A 21,987-nucleotide genomic window follows, 5' to 3' on the forward strand; every position below is an offset into this window, starting at 1 on the left:
TCCCAATCCATGGCACCAACCCCACCATTCCCAATCCATGGCACCAACCCCAACATTCCCAGTCCATGTGAGCAACCCCAACATTCCCACTCCATGTGAGCAACCCCACCATTCCCAATCCATGGCACCAACCTCAATGTTCCCGGTTTGTGTCTTCCAACCTGAACTTTCCCAGTCCATGTCACCCATCCCCAACATTCCCAGTCCATGTCACTCATCCCCAACATTCCTAATCAATGTCACCCATCCCCAACATTCCCAGTCCATGTGAGCAACCCCACCATTCCCACTCCATGTGAGCAACCCCAACATTCCCAATCCATGGCACCAACCTCAATGTTCCCGGTTTGTGTCTTCCAACCTGAACCTTCCCAGTCCATGTCACCCATCCCCAACATTCCCAGTCCATGTCACTCATCCCCAACATTCCTAATCAATGTCACCCATCCCCACCATTCCCACTCCATGTGAGCAACCCCAACATTCCCAATCCATGGCACCAACCTCAATGTTCCCGGTTTGTGTCTTCCAACCTGAACCTTCCCAGTCCATGTCACCCATCCCCAACATTCCCAGTCCATGTCACTCATCCCCAACATTCCTAATCAATGTCACCCATCCCCAACATTCCCAGTCCATGTCACCCACAGAGAAGAATTCCTTCCCAATATCCCATCCATCCCTGCCCTTTCCCACTGAGAAGCCATTCCCTGGTTCCTGTCCCTCCACCCTTCTCCCAAGTTCCTCTTCAGCTCTCCTGGAGCCCCTTCAGGCTCGGGAAAAGGCTCCAAGGATTCCCTGGAATCTATTTTTGTTGTGCTTTGATCCCTTGGAACTTCATCCCATGGGATTTGTCTGCAGGGACACAGAATTCCAGCCTGGAGCCATCCCAGCAGCTCCAGAGGATCCTGGAATGGTTTGGTTTGGAAGGGACCTCAAATCCCATTCCAACCCCAACCCCTTCCCCTATCCCAGGCTGCTCCAATCCCATCCAACCTTTCCTTGGACAGTCCCAGGGATGGAGCAGCCTCAGCTTCCCTGGGAATTCCAGCCAGAGCCTCATCTGCTTTTCCCGAACTTTTGCAGAACCTAGGAAAAATTCACTGGAATTTGCCCTCTTGTTTTGACTCCAAATACAAACGGAACACCCGGAAAACTCAGCTCTGGTTTTCTGCTCTCCTTTTTCCTTTTTATTTATCCTCTTCCCTTGTTGGGTTTTTTTTTTTTTTTTTTTTTTTCCCTGCTTTGTGGCTCTCCCCACTCCGGGAAAGCTCTGGAGAAGGGAAAGGGGCTGCCAAACTTATTCCCTAAAAACCATCCGGTTGTTCTCCAGCCACTCCAGGATTTTCCTGCCTTTCTCCTGGCAGCTCCATGTTCCCAGTTAAATCCTGACCTTGCCCTTCCCTCTTCCCTCAAGGCAAATCCATCCTTTCCAGCAGAGACTCCTCCAGGCTTTTCCAGGAGAATTCTGGGAAGCAGCTGGGCTGGGGCTGTGTGGTAGAAATTCCAGGATTTGGGATGGATTGGTCTCACCTGGGCTCACCTGGAGCCAAAAGTGGGGGGAGGGGGGATGCCCAAGGTGGGAAAAAGGGAAAATAGGGGGGGCAAAAGAGGAGGAAAAAGAGGGGGAAAGAGGAGGAAAAAGAGGGGAAAAGAGGTGGAAAAAGAGGGGAAAAGAGGTGGAAAAAGAGGGGAAAAGAGGTGGAAAAAGAGGGGGAAAGAGGTGGAAAAAGAGGGGGAAAGAGGAGGAAAAAGAGGGGGAAAGAGGTGGAAAAAGAGGGGAAAGGAGGTGGGAAAAGATGGGAAATAAGAGGTGGAAAAAAGAGGGAAAGAGGTGGAAAAAGAGGGGAAAGGAAGTGGAAAAAGAGGGGGAAAGAGGTGGAAAAAGAGGGGAATAAGAGGTGGAAAAAGAGGGAAAGGAAGTGGAAAAAGAGGGGTGATGAGGAAATAAAATGATGATAAAAGAGATCCAGAAGGATGTTGATAAGAGAGATAAAAAGACACAAAGTGATGATAGAAGAGGTGTAAAATCAGGATAAAAGGGATGGAAAAGGAGGGTGAAAAGCGGTTTCAAAGGGGATTGATAAGAGACGGAAAAGGAAATAAAATGATGATAAAAGAGGTGTGAAAGGAGGGGGAAAGGTTTCAAAGGAGGAGTAAAAGTGGTTTAAAAAGAAGGTGATAAGAGGTTTAAAAGAGGATTGATAAGAGATGGAAAAGGAAATAAAATGATGATAAAAGAGGTATGAAAGGAGGGGAAAGGTTTAAAAGCAGTAAAAGGGGGTGAAAGAGGTGTAAGAAGGCAATGATAAGAAATAGGAGCTAAAACGATGAGATAAGAGGGGCAAAAGGAGAGAAAAAGGTGAAAAAGAGAAGAAAAGAGGTGCAAAAGGAGAATGTAAAATCAGAGGAGTAAAGGGAGGGCGATAAGAGATAGAGAAAGAAATAAAACTGCTAAAAGAGAGGATGGTGATAAGAGCTGGAAAAGGAGGGCGATAAGAGGTATAAAGGGGGTGGGAAGAGATAAGAAAGGAGATCAAATAATCATGAAAATGTGTGAAATGAGGGGGAAAGAGGGGGAAAAGGAGGGGAAGAGCGGAGTAAAAGTGGTTTGAAAGTGGGGCGAAAGGGGGTCACAAGAGGAGTGATAAGAGGTGTAAAAGGAGGGTGATAAGAGAGAAAATGGGGGCGATAAGAGAGAGAAAAGGAAAAAAATGAGGATACAGGAGGTGTAAAAGGAGGGGAAAAGTGGTTTAAAAGGAGGTGATAAGAGGTGTAAAAGGAGGGTGATAAGAGAAAAGGAAATAAATTGATGATAAAAGTTGTAAAAAGGGGGGGGAAGTACTGTGAAAGGGGGAGAGAAAGGTTTAAAAAGAGGAGTAAAAAGTGTAAAAAAGAAGTTGAAAAGGAGGGAGATTAGAGCTATAAATGGGGGTTGGTAAGAGATAGAAAAGGAAATAAAATGATGATAAAGGAGGTGTAAACTGAGGGTAAAAGAGGTGCAAAAGGGAGGTAAAAAGGTTTAAAAAGAGGAGTAAAAGAGGTGTAAAAGAAGTTGAAAAGGAGGGATATTAGAGCTATAAATGGGGGTTGATAAGAGATAGAAAAGGAAATAAAATGATGATAAAGGAGTTGGAAAAGGAGGGTCAAATAGAGACGAGAGGGAGGGTGGTAAGAGAGCAAAGGAAATAAAATGATGGTAAAAGAGGCGAAAACTGAGGGTAAAAGAGGTGCAAAAGGGGGGCAAAAAGGTTCAAAAAGAGGAGTAAAAGAGGTGTAAAAGGAGGCGTAAAAGGGGTCTAAAAGAGAGGTGATAAGAGGTAGGAAAAGGAAATGAAATGATGATAAAAGAGAGAATCCAGGGTGGTGCTGAGAGCTCTAAAAGGCTCTAAAAATGCTGATAAAAGAGCTCGAAAAGGGTGGGAATGTGGCCCCAAAATTCCCTGCGCTCCCAGGGCCGGGCAAGCCTTGCCCATGGAATCGTGCCCCTCTCCAGGTCCCATCCCGGGCAGGGATGAGGCTCCTCCTTTCCCAGGGATCGGCGGCATCAAGGACAAATTAATGAGCAGCTTTAATTAACGATTCCCCCCCCTCCGGAAGCCTGGGGGGGGGGGGGGGTGGGGGGTGGGGAGGTGTGTTGGACCCAGATGTTCTCCACAGCTGGATATGGAAAATCCCAATCCCAAACTCAGGAAAGGACTGGGAGAGACTGGGAAAAAGGATGTGCCTGCCCAGATCCCACTGGGAATGAGCCCGGCCTGGAACTGGGAATGCCCGGGAAGGGTGGTCTGGAAATTGCCATCAGCGATTTCCAACGGCCCCAAAGTGTAATTACAGGGATTAGAGGGATTAGGGAAAAGCAGGACACGGCAATTCCCTTAATTCCACACATTGGCACTCCGAGGGCGAACGGGAGCATCCGGGGACAGCCTGGAAAGGTTTTCCAGGGGGATTCTCCATCCATTATCCCAGCCCGGCCGGGGATCAAAAAGCAAATCCCCTGGAAGACAGAGCAGGGAATGGCTGGAGATACATGGGGGGAGCTCGGGGTGGGATCTTGGGAAGGAATTCCCGGCCGGGCTGGAATTCCCAGGGAATGCCCGGATCCCTGGCAGTGCCCAAGGAAAGGCTGGAGCAGCCTGGGATCATCGGGGGAGGTGCCAGCCTTGGAATGGGATGGGATTGAAGCTGCGGGGATCCCAGCCAAAGCATTCCGGGATTGTGGGATGCAGGAGGCTCCGAATCCATGCCCAGGGGTTTTTCTGGAAGTCGGGGATGGGAAAGGGAAGGGAGAGCCTTCCTGGAGTGCCGAGATTCCCAGGGAAGGGCCTGGAGGCCGGAATTCCTTCCCGCAGAGGAGTCGGGCTGGGGCTGGATCCAATGGCAGGCTGGGAGAGGCGGGAATGGAGGGATTTCCCTGGGAAAGGGGAGCTCGGGCTGGGATCTTGGGAAGGAATTCCCGGCTGCGCTGGAATTCCCAGAGAATCCCTGGCTGCCCCTGGATCCCTGGAATTTTCCAAGGCCAGGCTGGACGGGAATCTGGGATAGTGGGAGGTGTCCCTGCCCTTGGAATGGGATGGGATTTATGGTCCCTTCCCAGCCAACCCATCCCTTCATTTTGGGATTCATCCCTCCTGCTCATCCCAGGAGCATCCGAGGACTTGGCAGAATTCCTGCCGGGATTTGCAGAGCTGGCTGCTCCTTCCCAGCCTATTTGTGATCCTGAAAAAAAAAAAGGAAAAAAATGGAATTGTTCCTCTGGAAAGGCACAGAGCGGAGTGGCCCCGTCATCCCTGCCATCAAAGAGAGCCTTTCCTTGGGATTTTTCCAGGTTTTTCCTGCTGACGTCACCGGCATCCATCACCCGCCTGGGACTTCAAACACGGACGGAGAGATCCGTGCGGGAAACGTGCTCCGTGTCCCAGAAAAGAGTCCAAAGGAGGAATTCCGGGCTGTGCCGAAGGAATCCGACAACGGCGCCTGAGGATTTCATTAAAATCCAGGAATCTGAAGAGATTTGGCCGCGCTGGCCATCGGAATCCCCCCTCAGGATGGGAAAACCCCAGGGAATCATGGAATTGTTCAGGCTGGAAAAGAGCTCTGAGAGCAGCGAGTCCATGGGGAGTTTGTGCCTCTCTCCCGTTTCCCGGGAATGTGGATCCTGGAGAGGACACTGTGGACAACCCCATCCCGGAGGGCCAAAAGCTGGAATTGCAGCTGGGGTTCGGGAATTTCATGGAATCCTGGAATGGTTTGGGTGGGAAGGGCCCTTAAATCCCATCCCATTCCACCTCCCACGATCCCAGGGTGTTCCAACCCCATCCCTGGACACTCCCAGGGATCCAGGGGCAGCCACAGCTTCTCTGGGAATTCCAGCCCAGCCGGGAATTCCTTCCCCAAATCCCACTTTCCAGGATGAAACGATTCCTTTCCATGATTCCCCCGCCTCCAATCCCTGCTCCAGCGCTGCCATCCCGAAATTCCAGCGGCTGCGATCGGGAAGGATCTCCCGCTGCGGATCCCACACGAACGGGGAATCGCCGAGCGCCGGGACACCGGGAATGGATCCCACCGGCAATGGATCCCACCGGGAATGGATCCCACCGGCAATGGATCCCACCGGCAATGGATCCTGGGGCGGGCGGGCAGGGGTGGCTGGGATCTTGGGAAGCGATTCCTCCCTCCGGGAGCTTCCAGGGATGCAATTCCCGAGCTCCTGGGGCCCCCTAAAGGCCCGCATTGGGAGCGAGCCCGGGAGTGGGAAAAATCCACGGAAAGGCCCCAAAATCCCTCCCTTGGAATCTCAGATGGGAGCGCGGAGCCGGCCCGGATCCAAAGGGGGATTCGGGATCGCCCGTTCCAGGTGGGAACATCCCCGAAGCCCAAAAGGAGCTCCGGGATCAGATCCCGGCCCTGCCTGGCCGGGGCAGCGCTGAGATTCCGCCCTTCCCGTTAAAGATCCCACAGAATTCCCGGATCCCCGGGGGTTTTCCTGCATTTCCCTCCTCTTCCCTGCTTTTCCCAGCTTTTTCTTCCTCTTTTTGTTTCATTTTTCTTTGTCTTTCCCCTTTTTTTTTTTTACTTCATTCCTACCTTTCCCTTCTTTCCCCCTTTTCTCCCCTTCTCCCTCTCTTTTCCTCATTTTCCTTTGCTTTTCCCCATTTTCCTGCTGGTTTTCCTTCATTTTTACTCCTTTCCCTCAGTTTTCCCTTCGATTTTCTCCATTTTCCTGCTTTTCCTTCACTTTCCCCCATTTTTCCTTCACTTTTCCCCATTTTCCTGCTGTTTTCCTTCATTTTTTACCATTTTCCCTCAGTTTCCCCTTCGCTTTTTCCCCATTTTTCCTTTGCTTTTCTCCATTTCCCTGCCTTTTTTCTTCCATTCTTACCATTTCCCTTCAGTTTTCTGTTTCCCTTTTCCCCATTTTCCTTCGCTTTTCCCCATTTTCCTTCGCTTTTCCCCATTTTCCTGCTGTTTTCCTTCATTTTTACCATTTTCCCTCAGTTTCTCCTGTGCTTTTTCCCCATTTTTCCTTTGCTTTTCTCCATTTCCCTGCCTTTTTTCCTCCATTCTTACCATTTCCCTTCAGTTTTCTGTTTCCCTTTTCCCCATTTTCCTTCGCTTTTCCCCATTTTTCCTTCACTTTTCCTCATTTTCCTTCACTTTTCCCCATTTCCTGCTGGTTTTCCTTCATTTTTACCCCTTTCCCTCAGTTTTCCCTTTGCTTTTTTCACATTTTTCCTTCGCTTTTCCCCATTTTCCTTCGCTTTTCCTCATTTTCCTGCTGTTTTCATTCATTTTTACCATTTTCCCTCAGTTTCCTCTTTGCTTTTTTCCCATTTTTCCTTTGCTTTTCTCCATTTTTCTGCCTTTTTTCCTCCATTCTTACCATTTCCCCTCAGTTTTCTGTTTCCCTTTTCCCCATTTTCCTTCGCTTTCCCCCATTTTTCCTTCAGTTTTCCCCATTTTCCTGCCTTTTTCCCTCCATTTTTACCCCTTTCCCCCAGTAAAAGAGGGGGAGGGAGGGGGGGCGGTTGGGCTTTTCCAGCCCGAAGAATTCCAGGATTCCCGGAGCTTTCCCGCTCGCTCCTCTCCCTCTGGCGCTGACGCTCACCTGGGTTCGCTCTTCCCAACAGAGGCGGGGCCGGCTCAGCTCCTCCGCGACATTCCCGGGAATTTTGGGAAGGGCAGGCGGGGGGTGCTCGCCCTTATGCCGAGGTTGCAGCCTCGTGGAGCCGTGCCTCAGTTTCCCCATTCCCGGCCTCCCGCGGCTGGGAAGGGAAGGGAAGGGAAGGGAAGGGAAGGGAAGGGAAGGGAAGGGAAGGGAAGGGAAGGGAAGGGAAGGGAAGGGAAGGGAAGGGAAGGGAGCGGTGGGAGGGGTTCGAGGGAGGGGAGGGGCGGCCCCGCTGCTGAATAATTCAGCGCTGGCAGCGGGGGAAGCTCCGCACCGGGACCGGGACCGCACCGAGCCGAGCTCCGGAGCGCGGCACCGAGACCGGAGCGGCACCGGCACCGCACCGGGACCTCATCAGGCTCCGGGCACCTCACCGGGCTCTGCACCGGGCTCTGCACCGGGACCGCACCGGGACCGCGTCAGGCACCGGGAACCGCCCCGGGACCACCTCGGGCTCCGCTCCGAGACCGCCCCGGCACCACCCCGAGCTCTGCACCGAGCACCGGGCACCGCAGCTGGATCGCATCAGCCACCGGGACCGCCTCGGGACTGCCCCGGGCACCTCGAACCGCCCCGGGACCGCCGCGGGCTCTGCTCCGAGACCGCGCCGGGACCGCCCCGAGCACCTCGATCCGCGCCGGGACCGCCCCGAGCACCTCGATCCGCACCGGACCCGCCCGGAGCACCTCGATCCGCACCAGGACCGCCCCGAGCACCTCGATCCGCACCGGGACCGCCCCGAGCACCTCGATCCGCACCGGGACCACCCCGAGCACCTCGATCCGCACCGGGACCGCCCCGAGCACCTCGATCCGCGCCGGGACCGCCCCGAGCCCGCCCCGGCGCCCCCCGGCCCCGTCCCGAGCCCCCCGCAGGGTCCCCCCATGGCTCTGGTGCTGCAGCTCCGCTCCGTCTCCGGCCTGCGCGGCAAAGGCGACCGCATCGCCAAGGCGGCGTTCCGGGGTACCGGGAGCGGGGACGGGAATTTGGGATCGGGGTTTGGGCCGCCGGAATGTGGGGACAGGATTAGTGGAGCAGGATTTGGGGTGCAGGAATTGGGGGAGAGGGATTTGGGGGGAAGGATTTGGGGGAGTGGGATTTGGGGGTGAGGTTTTGAGGAACAGGATTGGAGGAGCAGGATTTGGGGTGCAGGAATTTGGGGAGCGGGATTTGGGGAGCGGGATTTGAGGGAAAGGATTTGGGAACAGGATTTGGGGAACGAGATTTGGGGTGTGGGATTTTGGGGTCAGGATTTGGGGGGCAGGGTCTGAGAGACAGGGTTTGGGGGGAAGGATTTGGGGGACAGGATTTTGGGGAGCGGGATTTGAGGGGCAGGGCTCGAGGGGGAGGATTTGGAGGCAGGAATTTGGGATTTTGGGAGCAGGATTTGGGGAGTGGGATTTGAGGGACAGGATTTTGGGAGCAGGGTTTGGGTGCAGGATATGGGGGGCAGGATTTTGGGGGGGTGCGGGATTTGGGATGCAGGATTTTGGGGGATCAGTATATGGGGAGTGGGATTTGGGGGACAGGATTTTGGGGGGACAGGATTTTGTGGGGGCGGGATTTGAGGTGCAGGAATTGGGGGAGAAGGATTTTAGGGGGGCAGGATTTGGGGAGCAGGATTTTAGGGGGGCAGGATTTGGGGGAGCAGGATTGGGGGATGGGATTTGGGAGCAGGATTGGGGGGTGGGATTTGGGAACAGGATTTTTGGGGGCAAGGTTTGGGGTCAGGATTTGAGGGCAGGAATTTGGGAGCGGGATTTTGAGGACAGGAATTTGGGAGTGGGATGCTGGGGACAGGATTTGGCAGACGGGATTGGAGGTCAGGATCTGGGGACCCGGAATTTGGGGGGTGGGATTCGGGGACAGGATTTGGGGATCAGGATTCGGGGAGTCCCAGCATCCATCCCTGCCTCAGTTTCCCCACGCACGACCCCAAAGCGGCTCTTTTGGGGGTCCCCTCCCCACGGGTTCATCCAGGGAAAAGGGGGTGAATTCCCGGGGTGAAATTCCCGCCGGGAGCCGGGATCGTGTCCCAGCTGGAATCCGGCTGTGGGATCACGGCTTTGGAGGACCGAGGGTGCCAAGGAGAGATCCCGAAGGAATCCTGGTCTGGGATCCGGGATCAGCCGGGATTTCTCCCGAGGATTCCGCAGCTTCCGATTCCCGCCGGGATCCGCAGCAGCTCCAAAGATTTCCACGGGAAGGAGGAACAATTCTCCCGGGGATGTGGAAGTTCGGGAGCTGCCGGAGCTTTTCCAAGGCTTGGGAAAGGCTCGGGATGGGATCCCGGCTGGGGCCGGATCCCTCTTCCAGCGGCTGGGAATCCGTGGAGGCGGAGTGGGATGAGGGCAGCAAGAGCGATCCCAGCTCAGGGAAGCGGGGGAATTCCAGGAATTCCATGGCCGGCCTGGATCAGCTTTCCCTGCTCTTAACGACCTTGCGATCATTAACCAGGGCCAATTAACCCTCAGTTCCCTGTGCTGCTTCCCAGCGCCAAGAAAATCCCCGGGAAGAGGTGGAATTCCCGGCTAACTCGGAGCCTGGAGCAATCCCAGCAGCGGGAATGGGATGCAGGGCGGGAAAAGCCACCTTGGATTTTCCCAGTGAGCTCTGGGAGATCCCAAATTTCCAGTTTGGAACATTCCCGGTCCCGAATCCGGCCCAAATTCCCTGTGGGACGGACAGGATCCATCCCAGGACAGGATACAGGGAATGGCTTCCCACTGGGAAAAGGCAAAGCTCCTGAAAAAACCTCTGGAGCCCCAAAAAAGAGGGATTTGGGAGGTGGAATCCATTTTCTTGGCATTCCAGGGGTCGGCATTCCTGATTTTTCCTCCTTGCTGCTCACGGAGTTCCTGGGAATGGCTGGAGGGGGAATAGGGAATGTTGGGTGGGGGCTGATCCATGCCCTGTTTTCCTGGGAATGGCTGCAATGGGATTGGGGGAATTTTGGGATCGGATCCATGCCCTTCGTCCCTGGGAATGGCTGGAATTGGGACAGGGAATGTTGGGGGGATCTAATCCATGGATATCTAGGAAAGCTGCTGGAAAAGCCGCAAGGTTCCATCCCAGCAGATGTTTCCCAACAAAAAATTCCTTTTTCCGGGCATTTCCCACTTGGGATTGCGGGAATCAGCCTCGGGAAGCTCTTTGCCTTAAAGGGGGGAAAACCCCACAGCCAACGGATTTTTCCAGGAGGGAATTCCCTGGTTTCACCTCCCATTCTTACGGCTGGATTAATTAGGGGCTCATTAGCATATTTCATTAAATCTCCCATTCCCGTGGCGGATTAATCCGCGCACTTAATTAGCATCCCTACGGCTGATTAATTAACCCACGGAATTCACGAGCCGGTGGACGTTATTCCCTCCCAAAATCCAGGAGCAAACCCTGGGATAGGGAATTAAACCCCAGCTCTGATTTCCGGTCTCTCAACAAGCTCGGCAAGCTTTCCCATAAAAACTCTGGGAAAACACATTCCCACCATAGGAAAACACATCTCCGGGCTGGGCCGGGGGGATTTGGGATGAGCAGGAGCCCTTCCCGGCTCCGGAGGCTCCGGAATAATCCGCCGGCTGCTGAGAAGGTCACGCCGGGCTCGGCTGGATCCTCCTTCCCGCTGGCGGCTCGCTCATCCCTATTTTTAGAGCCGTGAGAGGATCAGTGGGAATAAGGATTCCGTGGGCCCTGCTCCCCATGGCCGGCCGGAATCTGCCGCTCGCCGCTCCCGGACACTCCGGCCGGGACCACCGGAGGTAGGTTGGGAATTCCGGGAAGCTGCCGTGGGATCCGTGGGATTCCTCGTCTGTGCTTTTTCGTCGGGAGAAACCTTGGGAAGAGGCCCAGGGCTGGTTCCGAGGGAAGCGCGGTTTTTTGGGATAAAAGGGGTCAAGGGGGGTGTTCTTCCCGCTTGGATGGGGTCTCTCCTCATTCCCGTTGGATCCGAGCCCGGGTGGGAGAGCCAATACCAGGTTGGGATCCATCCAGGCTCTTCCTGGGTGGTCCGGGATTCCCATGGGGATAATTCCATGTGTAGTTATAAATCCCAAGGAAAAACCCTGCTCAGGGATATGGAGAGAGCATCAAATCCATGGATGGGCCTGGGAATGGCTGGAATGGGATCGGGAATGTTGGAGGGGAGGGGTCTGATCCATGGATATTCCTGGGAATGGGATTAGGAATGTTGGGGGGGGGTCTGATCCATGGATATTCCTGGGAATGGGATTAGGAATGTTGGGGGGGGGGGGCTCTGATCCATGGATGTTCCTGGGAATGGCTGGAATGGGATAGGGAATGTTGGGGAAGGGGGGGGGTTTAATCCATGGATATTCCTGAGAGTGGGATCGGGAATGTTGAGGGGAGGGGGTCTAATCCATGAATATTTCTGGGAATGTCTGGAGTGGGATCGGGAATGTTGGGAGTGGGGGTGTCTAATCCATGGATATTCCTGGGAATGGCTGGAGTGGGATAGGGAATGGGGATGGGGGGGGGGGGTGTCTAATCCATGGATGTCTCTGGAAATGCCTGGAATGGGAACCAGGAATTTTGGGATGTGGATGGACATCCCCTTTTCCACCGTCCGTCTCCTCGCTCTGATTCCCACTCCAGGAAGTGCTGGAATACCGGGATACCCAGTCTGGGGGAGCCATCTCCTTCCTACACCTGATCCCGAGCAGGCGGAATTCCAGAATTCCCTTCCCGAGGGAGCAACCACCTCATTCCAACTTCCACAGCCTCCAAGCCGCTCCGGAGGGAGGGAATCGCAGCCCACGGAGCCGGCGGAGAGCGGAGGATCCCAACCAATCCCAGCCGGGATTTTTATGGGATCAGATCCTTTTCCCGGATGACCGGAGCTCTGGGATCCTTCCGGATGCTCTGATCCCATAAAGCCGCATTTCCTGGGATCGTTACGCCCTGGGAATTCTCCCGTTTGGACACAACACCCACCCTGAGGATCACCCCCACTTCCCTCATGGAATTCCCCCCGGGAAAAGCGGGCTTGCTCTCTGTTCTCCTCATGGCCGTGCTGAGCCGCCAATCCCTGGAAAAATCCCTTCCCGTGGGTTACCGGGAGCACGAGGATCCTCGGGAAAGCCCGGGATTGATCCAGTGCGGGGAATACAGCAACCAGGTGCTTCCCAACGGGCGCTGCCGGATCGTGGCCACGCTTCCGCAGGGCGACGAGCAGCGGTGCCCGGATCTGTTCCGATGCACGGACGAGGTCTCCTACTGGCTCCACGAGAACGAGGAGCGCAAGCAGCAGATCCTGGAACTCCGGGAATTGATCTCCGAGCTCCAGGAGGAGCTGAGGAATCACCGGCACCGGATCAAAGCCCTGGAGATCCAGGTGAAAAAGATCCGTGGGGTTTTTTTTTTTTTGGCCGGGGGTGCTGCCGGTTGCTGGGTCGGAACTCGGATCGGGAGCATTCCCGGGATCATTTACTCGGTATCAAACCCAAATCCTTGAGTTTTATCCATGGGATCTCCTCCATCTTTGAGATTTCCGTGGAACGGCTGCGGATCCATCCCATTCCCAAAGCCCTGGAGATCCAGGTAGAAGTGTCCATGGGCCTTTTCCATGGGTGCTTCCAGCTCCTGGAATTTGGCACGGTTGGAGCTCGGATTGGGAGCATTCCCGGGATCATTTCTGCAATGTCAACCCCAAATCCTTGAGTTTTATCCATGGGATCTCCTCCACCTTTCCCGGAGCGGTTTCTCAGACCAAACCTGGAGTTCCACCCATGGGATGGATCAGGAGCATTCCAGGGATCATTTTCCTCAATATCAGCCCCAAATCCTTGAGTTTTATCCATGGGATCTCCTCCACCTTTCCCGGAGCGGTTTCCCAGACCAGACCTGGAGTTCCACCCATGGGATGGATCAGGAGCATTCCAGGGATCATTTTCCTCAATATCAACCCCAAATCCTTGAGTTTTATCCATGGGATCTCCTCCACTTTTGGAAGGGCTGTGGATCCATCCCATTCCCAAAGCCCTGGAGATCCAGGTAGAAGTGTCCATGGGCCTTTTCCATGGGTGCTTCTAGCTCCTGGAATTTGGCACGGTTGGAGCTCAGATTGGGAGCATTCCTGGGATAATTTCCTCAGCATCAACCCCAGATCCCTGAGTTTTATCCATGGAATCTCCTCGACCTTTGGAAGGGCTGCGGATCCATTGCCAGACCCGTGGGAGGGATTGGGAAGCGGGAGGGAATTCCCAGGCTGCTGTGGGATTTGGGAATTGCTGGCTAAGGCCTGCTCTGCCGTCTAACGGACAGGGAGCACGGAACGAGGCGAGAGCGGCACATTCCCGGTGGGATCAGGGTGTCCATCCCCTGGAACCAGCTCTGGGAATCTCCTGCCAGCTTCTCCCTGGATTGGGATCCAAAGGCTGCTTTTCCTAAAAAAACAAAGGGGGAAAGGGACGTGAACGTTCCTTTAGGGGCATCCAGGCTTGGAATTCTCAGCACATGGAGCTGCTGGAGAGAGTCCAGAGGAGGCCACGGAGGGCTGGGAGAGCTGGGAATGTTCAGTGGAGAAGGGAAGGATCCAGGGAATCCTTAGAGCTGCTTCCCGAGCCTAAAGGGGCTCCAGGAGAGCTGGGATTTGGGATAAAGGGTGGAGGGGCAGGAGGCAGGGAATGGCTTCCCAGTGGGAAAGGGGAGCTTGGGCTGGGATCTTGGGAAGGAATTCCCGGCTGGGCTGGAATTCCCAGGAATCCCTGGACCCCTGGGAGCATCCAAGGAAATGCTGGAGCAGCCTGGGATAGCAGGAGGTGTCCCTGCCCGTGGGATGGGATGAGCAGGAATATCCCGATGATGAAATTGTTTGGAAAGGATTCCCATATTCCCAACCTGCTCTTCCCTGCCCATGCCCTCCCTTCACGGAATCCTGGGAATATGAAGCCGGATGGGCTGGGAGCTTCCAAGAGACCATGGCACGAGAATTCCGACACCACCCTTGGAATGCTCGATCCCCGATCCCACCGTCCCCACCCATCGCTGGTGTCCCCATCATTCCCAATCCCGTTTTCCCTTCTTTTCCCGCAGCACGAGGAGGCGGCGGGGCACAACCAGAGCCTCCTCCAGAGGGTGCAGGACCTGGAGCAGCATTCCCGGGAATCCAGCACGCTCCAGCACATCCAGGCCACGCTGCTCTACGACATCCAGGCCCAGATCAACAACATCTCCGCCCTGGCCGACTGGGCCTGGAGGAATCCCAGCTGCCTCCATCCCGCCGATATCCGCATCCAGGAGGAGATGCAGCATCCAGGTGATGGGAATGGCATCGGGAATGGCGTCGGGAATGGCGTCGGGAATGGGGCCAGGAAGGGCTGCAGGAAAAACGCTTCGAATCCCACTCGATCCCAAGGGATTCCGGGGCTTTTCCAGCTCCGTGGATGTGGGAGGTGCTCGTAGGGAGTGGCTCAGGAGCCCACCTGGAGTCTGCCCAAATCCAGGGAATGTTTTCCAGGCAAAAACCAGCAGAAATCCTTGAAAACTGGGGGATTTCCCACAAAAAAATTCGGTTTTCCCCTTAAAAAAACCCCAACCATTTTTTGTGATTTCTCTGTTTTCAATGAATTAATTTGAGGGGTTTTTTGCCAATTTTTTGGTTGTTTTCCCTGGAATAATTTGGGATTTGCGTTCTAAAATTCCCAGCATAAAATCAGGGCTTCGCCAAAACTTTTCCACTTTGAAAAACAACATTTTTTTAGTATTTCTCTGTTTTTAATAAATTGATTTTGATTTTTTTTGGCCAATTTTTTGGTTGTTTTCCCTGGAATAATTGGGGGTCTTCCTTGGGATAATTTGGGATTTTCCATCAAAAATTCACAGCATGGAATTAAAGCTTGGGTAAAACTTTTCCACTTCAAAAAACAACAATTTTCTGTAATTTCTCTGGTTTTAGTGAATTAATCTTGATTTTTTTTTTTTTGCCAGGTTTTTGGTGATTTTGCCCAAAATAATTTCGGGTTTTCCTTGGGAAAATTTGGGATTTTCCATCAAAAATTCCGAGCATAGAAATCGAATTTTTAGTGAAATTTTTCTGCTTCAAATCATTCCATTATTTCTCTATTTTTAACGAATGAATTTCCATATTTTTTTCCCCAGGTTGTTTTCCCTGGAATAATTTCATATTTTCCCTGGAATAATTTGGAATTTTCCCTGGAATAACCCTAGAGCCCCTTTAGGCTCTGGAAAACTCTGGAAAAATCCCTTGTGGATGGTTGGACCTGGAGCCTCTTTGCCAAAAGTTGACGGCTGAACCTCCATATCTGGGAATTTTTTTTTCCCAGTTTTTCAGATTTGTAGGAAAAACGTTTCCCTCCTCCCTCCAGGCTGTAACCGCGGCTCTCCCTCTTCCCATTCCCAGAGACGAAACACGGCCGGAATTGTCCCATCGACTGCGCTTCCGTCTACTCCAACGGGCTCCGGAGATCCGGGATTTACAGCATCCTGCCCTCAGTCCGCGGCGTTCCCATCGAGGTCCTGTGCGAGATGGACACGGAAGGTCCGGGAAAAGGATCCTACGGCTTCTCCCGACGGAGCTTTGGGTGGGATTTGTATCCTGGTGATTCCCAGGGTGGTTGGGCGTTGGAATGGTGACATTCCCAAAGCTTCTGGAGCTCCAGGAGGGTTTGGACAACGCTGTCAGGGACAGGGTGGGAATTCTGGGGTGTTCTGGAGTTGGATCCATGATCCTGGTGGGTCTCATCCAGCTTGGGATGTTCCATGATTCCGTGGGTTTTTTCCGAAGCAGATGTAGGGAGTCCCAAATCCTGGAATGGTTTGGGTGGGAAAGGAAGCTCATCCCATTCCAATCCCAACATCGTCCCCAATCCCAGGCTGCTCCAAGCTTTCCCTGGACACTCCCAGGGATCCAGGGGCAGCCACAGCCTCTCTGGGAATTCCAGCCCAGCCAGGAATTCCTTCCCAAGATCCCAGCCCGAGCTCCCCTTTCCCACTGGGAAGCCATTCCCTGCCTCCTGCCCTTCCACCCTTTATCCCAAATTCCAGCTCTCCTGGAGCCCCTTTAGGCTTGGGAAGTGGCTCCAAGGATTCCCTGGATCCTTCCCTTCTCCTGCTGGACATTCCCAGCTCTCCCAGCCTGGCTCCAGAGCAGCCTTTGGATTCCCACGTTTCAGGAAGGAGAATCCCGGAGGAGCAGCTGCTCCCTGGGGGTGTCTGGAGCATCTCAGGGAATCTGAGGCCTTTGTGGGATCATTCCCATTCCCTGTGCTGGACTGAGGAGGTGGGAGGTGGATCCTTATCCACATCCCGCGGGAAGGGATCCAGGTGACCCACAAGTGATGGGAATCTTGGGATGCATGGAATTCATCCGGAATTCAGTCTCTGGCGTGTCACCGGGATTCTTCCCGTGACCATCCAAGCAATCCTGGACACTGGAGGGGGACAGGATGTGGAGACAGCTCATGGAAAGATGGCCCCGATCCCGCGTCTTCCTCCCGGTGAAAATCTTGGAATGAAGGGATTCGGACAGATGGGAGAGCAGATGGAGCCAGGGAGAGAATTCTGGGAGAGCTCCTGGGCTGCAGAAATGGGACATAAACTCTGGGATTTCCCATTTGTTCCAGTCCCAGACCATTCCCTTCCCGAAAAACATTGCTCCCTCTCACTTCCAGACACCTGAAAATCTGGGGTAATCCATAGGGAATCATCCTCATGAGCCCCTGCTGAGGTGGGATCCCTTTTCCATGAGTTGTGGCGTGACAAGGACACTTTTTATGGAATTATGGAATGGTTTGGGTGGGAAAGGACCCTAAATCCTATCCCATTCCATGAGGGAATTCCCACTATTCCAGGCTGCTCCAAGCCCTCTCCAACCTTGGGCACTGCCAGGGATCCAGGGGCAGCCACAGCTTCTCTGGGAATTCCAGCCCAGCCCCTCCCCACCCTCCCAGCCGGGAATTCCTTCCCAAGATCCCAGCCCAAGCTCCCCTTTCCCACTGGGAAGCCATTCCCTGCCTCCTGCCCCTCCATCCTTTATCCCAAATCCCAGCTCCCCTGGACTCTTCCAGGGATTTGAATCCCACACCTTTGCTGATGGATCCTCCCTAAAATCCTTGTCTGGGACCCTCTGGATTTTCCCGGATATTCCCATTTCCCGTCCTTTCCCAGCAGGTGGGGGCTGGACGGTCATCCAGAGGCGCCAGGATGGATCCGTGGATTTCAACCGGACCTGGAACGAGTACAAGGAAGGATTTGGGGACCTCAACGGGGAATTCTGGCTGGGGAACGACAACATCCACAGGATGACGAGCCAAGGGGATTATTCCCTACGGATCGACCTGGAAGACTGGAATAACAAACACAAACACGCCTTCTACCAGGTCTTCAGGTAAAACGCGGGATGATTCCCGGGATTTCAAACCCTGGGAGACCCTCAGGCAATGGGAATTCTCTCTAGAGACGTTTCCAGGCTGAGCCCAGTCTCTCCTTGCCTTCCCAGCAGGATTTGATCCCAAATTTGATCCCAAATTTGAAGTTGGGTGCGAGTTAGGGAATGTGCGGTGTCACCCGGCCATGCTCAAATTCCAAATCCATGGGAGAAGGGAGATGTAGGATCCAATGGATAATCCCTGCCTATCGCCTGGTTTTTATTCCCAGATTACTGAGCTCTGTGTCCGAAATCCAAGGATTTTGAGGATTTTGCCCTGGTTTGGATTTTGGTCCTCTCCACTCATTTATTTCCTGGCATCCTTTGGAATCTCCCGTGTTTTATTTTTCCAACCACATCAGCCACATCCTGGATTATTCCTGAGCGACCAGGAGTGTCTGGATTGTCCCAGAGGATCCCCTTCCCTTTTTTTCCTGGAAATGCTTGTGGCTCCTAAAATCCCGGAATGCTTTGAGTGGGAAGGGACCTTAAAGCTCATCCCATTCCCTGGGCAGGGATTCCACGATCCCAGGTTGCTCCAAGCTTTCCTTGGACACTCCCAGGAATCCAGGGGCAGCCACAGCTTCTCTGGGAATTCCAGCCCAGCCAGGAATTCCTTCCCAAGATCCCACCCCAAGCTCCCCTTTCCCACTGGGAAGCCATTCCCTGCCTCCTGCCCCTCCAGCCCTTTCCCAAATCCCAGCTCTCCTGGAGCCCCTTTAAGCTCGGGAAGGGGCTCCAAGGATTCCCTGGATCCTTGGAGCTGCATCCCATGGGATTTGTGTGCTGGGAACCCCAACCTGGAACCATCCCAGCAGCTCCAGAGGATCCCGGAATGGTTTGAGTGGGAAGGGACCTCAAATCCCATCCCATTCCATGCCCTGCCATATCCCAGGAGCAACCCGGGATAGTGGGAGGCGTCGGGGTTGGACCGGGATGAGCTTTGAGGTCCCTTCCCACCAAACCATTCCATAATTCCATGATTCCACTAATTATCTCCATCTCCGGGAGGAGCCGGATGCTCCTTGCATGGAGAGCGCTGGATAATTAAAGGGATTTTCCCAAAGCTCCCACATTCCTTTGTTGTGGCTTCCCGGTCATTCTCCGCCCATTTCATCCCGAAATTCCAACATTCCCGACCACGCCCATCCCACAGAAGGAAAAAATCTCCTCATCCTTGACTTTTCGAGGCGGTGAATCCCAGCAGGGAGGCGGCTGCGCCTCAGGAGCGCCGTATCCCGGTTGGAAAGCACAACCCCGCTGAAATTCCGACCATCCCAACGGAATATTCCTTTGCTTCCGGCAGCATCGAGGACGAGGAAAACTTTTACCGGCTGCACGTGGACGGATTCAGCGGCACCGTGGAAGATTCCTTCGCCTGGTACCACGACAAGAGGAGCTTCAGCACCCCGGATTCCGGGAATATCTGTGCCGAGATTTCCCACGGAGGCTGGTGGTACCACCAGTGCTTCTTCTCCAACCTCAACGGGGTTTACTACAAGGTAGGATGGGAGGGATTTGGGAATTTTTTTCCCGACCGGAGCTTCCTTTTTTCCAAGATCAGAGGGATGGACATCAAGGAAAAGTGGGATGGAGATGGTGGAATGTGAGGAGTGAGGCTGTTGCTCCTGGAATCATGGAATTGTTGAGGTTGGAGAAGCTCTCCAAGACCGAGTCCGACCATTCCCAACATTTCCAATCCCACCACTGATCCATGTCCCTCCAAATCCACATGGATCTGAAATCCCTCCAGGAATGGGGACTCCAGCACTGCCATGGGCTGGAAAATCCTTTCCAGGCAGGAATTGTTCTCGGTATCCAACTAAATTCCCCCATGGACAGCTGGAGGCCGTTCCCTCTCATCCCATCCCTCATTCCCTGGGAGATCATTCCCGATTCCCGCCTGGCTTCACCAACTGCTCCAGAGCGGGAATAAAAGGAGCGCTGGGCACCGGAGCGATCCAGCTTTTCCAGAGACGCCTCTGCTCGCTGGGGTTTGGAATGGCACGGAAACCTCTGGAATGGGTGACTCAGCCGCCGGAAATTCCAATGAGGCTCCAGAGGGACCTTTGGGAAAATTTAGGGATTTATGGGCTTTTTTATCCCACGTTATCCTTAAGGTCTTTGCTCCCACATTTCAGAGGAGTCGTTTTTCCGATATTCCCATCCCGGATGGTGCTTCCAAGTGTTTCCCTCTCCTGAGCCTTCTCCTTTCTCTGCTTCCCAGGGCGGCCGATATTCCATTAAAAACCGGAAGATGCTGGGTCCGGATGGCATCGTGTGGTATTCCTGGAAGGACACGGACTATTATTCCCTACGGAAGGTGGTCATGATGATCCGGCCGCGCACATTCCGGCCCCACCTCTCCCCGTGACGGATCCCGGGATATTCCCCCTTTCACATCCCATGGAATGTTGGGGAGGGAGGGCTGGGAATTGTGCAGGGAAACTGATTCTGGAAGGACCAAGCGGTCACTGTTGGATTTTGTGGGAATGGATCCAAGCAGGATTCAACAGGGAATTGATCCAAGTCCTCCGACGTGGGAGCTCTCCTGGGATTGTGGAGGTGATTCCTGGGAAAGGCTCTGTGTTCCACCAGGCTTGGGCATTCCCAAGACTAAATCCAGTTGTCTGGATGATGGGAATCAGCTCCGAACTGATCCGTGCGGATTTCTGTGGCCACCAACCCAACGGAATTTCCCAACGGAAGTAAAGATCCAGCCATACCGCGGGAGTTTTCCAGGTGGGATTTGATGGACCGGCTTTTATTCCAGATGATTTGCATCCCGTTCCCAAAGATCCTGAAGATCCATGACCACAGGGATGCCCGGAATTGGCTCTGAGGGAAGCCAGGAGATCCAATGTGCGTTCCCATGGATGGAATCACGGGAAAACGAGGAAGGATTGTGTTCCACACCTGGATATCAACCATCGGGAAGAGCAATATTCCAGATGAAAAGCTTCCCAAAAAAACCTGGGAAGTTTTCCATTTCTCCTTCCATTTTCACCTTCCCGCCCTCTCTCTGGCAAAGAATTCCGGATGGATTTTCCATCCATCCTAAAAAGGAATGATCGGAAGGGATTTAAAATCCACTTTTTCACTGCCTTACTCCAGATAATTAGAATTGATTGAATTAACTTGAATAATTAATTTGAATAATTAATTAATTTCCCACTGGTAGTTTCAGCAGGAAACCCTCCATTTTCCCTGGCTTTGCCTTTTCCCGGGATCCGGATTTGGAAGTTGGGACTCAGCCCCGCCCTTCCTGTGTTTGGTGATGAATATTTAATTTTATTTAATTAATATTTCATTAAATGACCTTTTTTTCTTATTCCATGTTTTCCGAGGAGGGAAAGTCGGATTTATTCCTTCCAACTGCTCCCTTCCCCCTTGGTGCTCTCCTGGTGGATTCTTCCCGGCTCTATTTTCCCTGGAATGTTGGTTTTTTATGGAGAAATCCATGGACAAGTTGCCTTCCAATTGTCCCAAAAATTAATAATTCCAAGATAATAAATGAGTATTATTCGGCTTTCGGTTTTCCTTGGAAGTTTTCCAAGGGTGCGGGGTATTCCCAATACTTTCCCGGATGTGTCTTGGAGCTGGCATTATTGTCGGATCGCCGGCTAAAATTCCATGATTCCTCCTGGATAATCAATACCCTGCTAAGGGATTAATTAATCACTTAATAAGCAACAGCTTAATTAATTAATGATCCCATTATCATTATTAATCCACCATCGGATTTCCCACATTAAATTTGGTGATTCCCAAACCTTGGGAATCACAAATGGCTGCTCCGGAATGAATTCTTCCATCCTTCGTTTCCCACAGCTTTTTTCCCAGGTGCGAATTCCTCCCTGTTATCCAAGTCTTGGATTGGGGAAGAATCCAGGGAATCCTTGGAGCCACTTCCTGAGCCTAAAGGGGCTCCAGGAGAGCTGGAGAGAAATTTGGGATACAGGATGGAGGGGCAGGAGGCAGGGAATGACTTCCCAGTGGGAAAGGGGAGCCTGGGCTGGGATCTTGGGAAGGAATTCCCAGAGAAGCTGTGGCTGTCCCTGAATCCCTGGGAGTGTCCCAGGAAAGCTTGGAGCAGCCTGGGATAGGGGAAGGCATCAATGGGAGAAAAATCATTCCCCAAATCCTTGTTCCTTAGGATTCTGGCCATGGAGAGGGATGATCCTGGAATCATGGAATGGTTTGGGGGGGAAGGGACCTTAAAGCTCATCCTGTTCCATGGTTAGGGACACTTCCCACCATCCCAGGTTTTTTGGGAAGTGTGGATGGATCCACATCCTCTTTTCCTGGTCCTTTTGGATAGGGCCCCTTCCCATCCCACCTGGACACAAAGGGAATCCCCATCGCACCCGTAGGGAAGTCCAAACCTGTTCCCAGGATTTGTCTGATCCCA

General features: G+C 53.3%; 1 protein-coding gene across 1 annotated transcript; it reads left to right on the forward strand.

Annotated features, from left to right (window-relative positions):
- The first annotated feature begins 8,055 nt into the window (after positions 1-8,055).
- On the forward strand, positions 8,056-21,105 carry LOC125322745 (fibrinogen-like protein 1). The gene is made up of 8 exons (XM_048296815.1): positions 8,056-8,137; positions 10,825-10,932; positions 11,786-12,524; positions 14,225-14,447; positions 15,552-15,689; positions 17,321-17,537; positions 18,883-19,078; positions 19,804-21,105. The coding sequence occupies exons 3-8, from the start codon at positions 12,150-12,152 to the stop codon at positions 19,948-19,950; spliced, it is 1,296 nt and encodes a 431-aa protein (XP_048152772.1). The 5' UTR covers positions 8,056-8,137; positions 10,825-10,932; positions 11,786-12,149; the 3' UTR covers positions 19,951-21,105.
- Positions 21,106-21,987: the final 882 nt, after the last annotated feature.

Source organism: Corvus hawaiiensis, chromosome 3, assembly GCF_020740725.1.
Source record: "Corvus hawaiiensis isolate bCorHaw1 chromosome 3, bCorHaw1.pri.cur, whole genome shotgun sequence".
In the NCBI taxonomy this organism is placed as follows: Eukaryota; Metazoa; Chordata; class Aves; order Passeriformes; family Corvidae; genus Corvus; species Corvus hawaiiensis.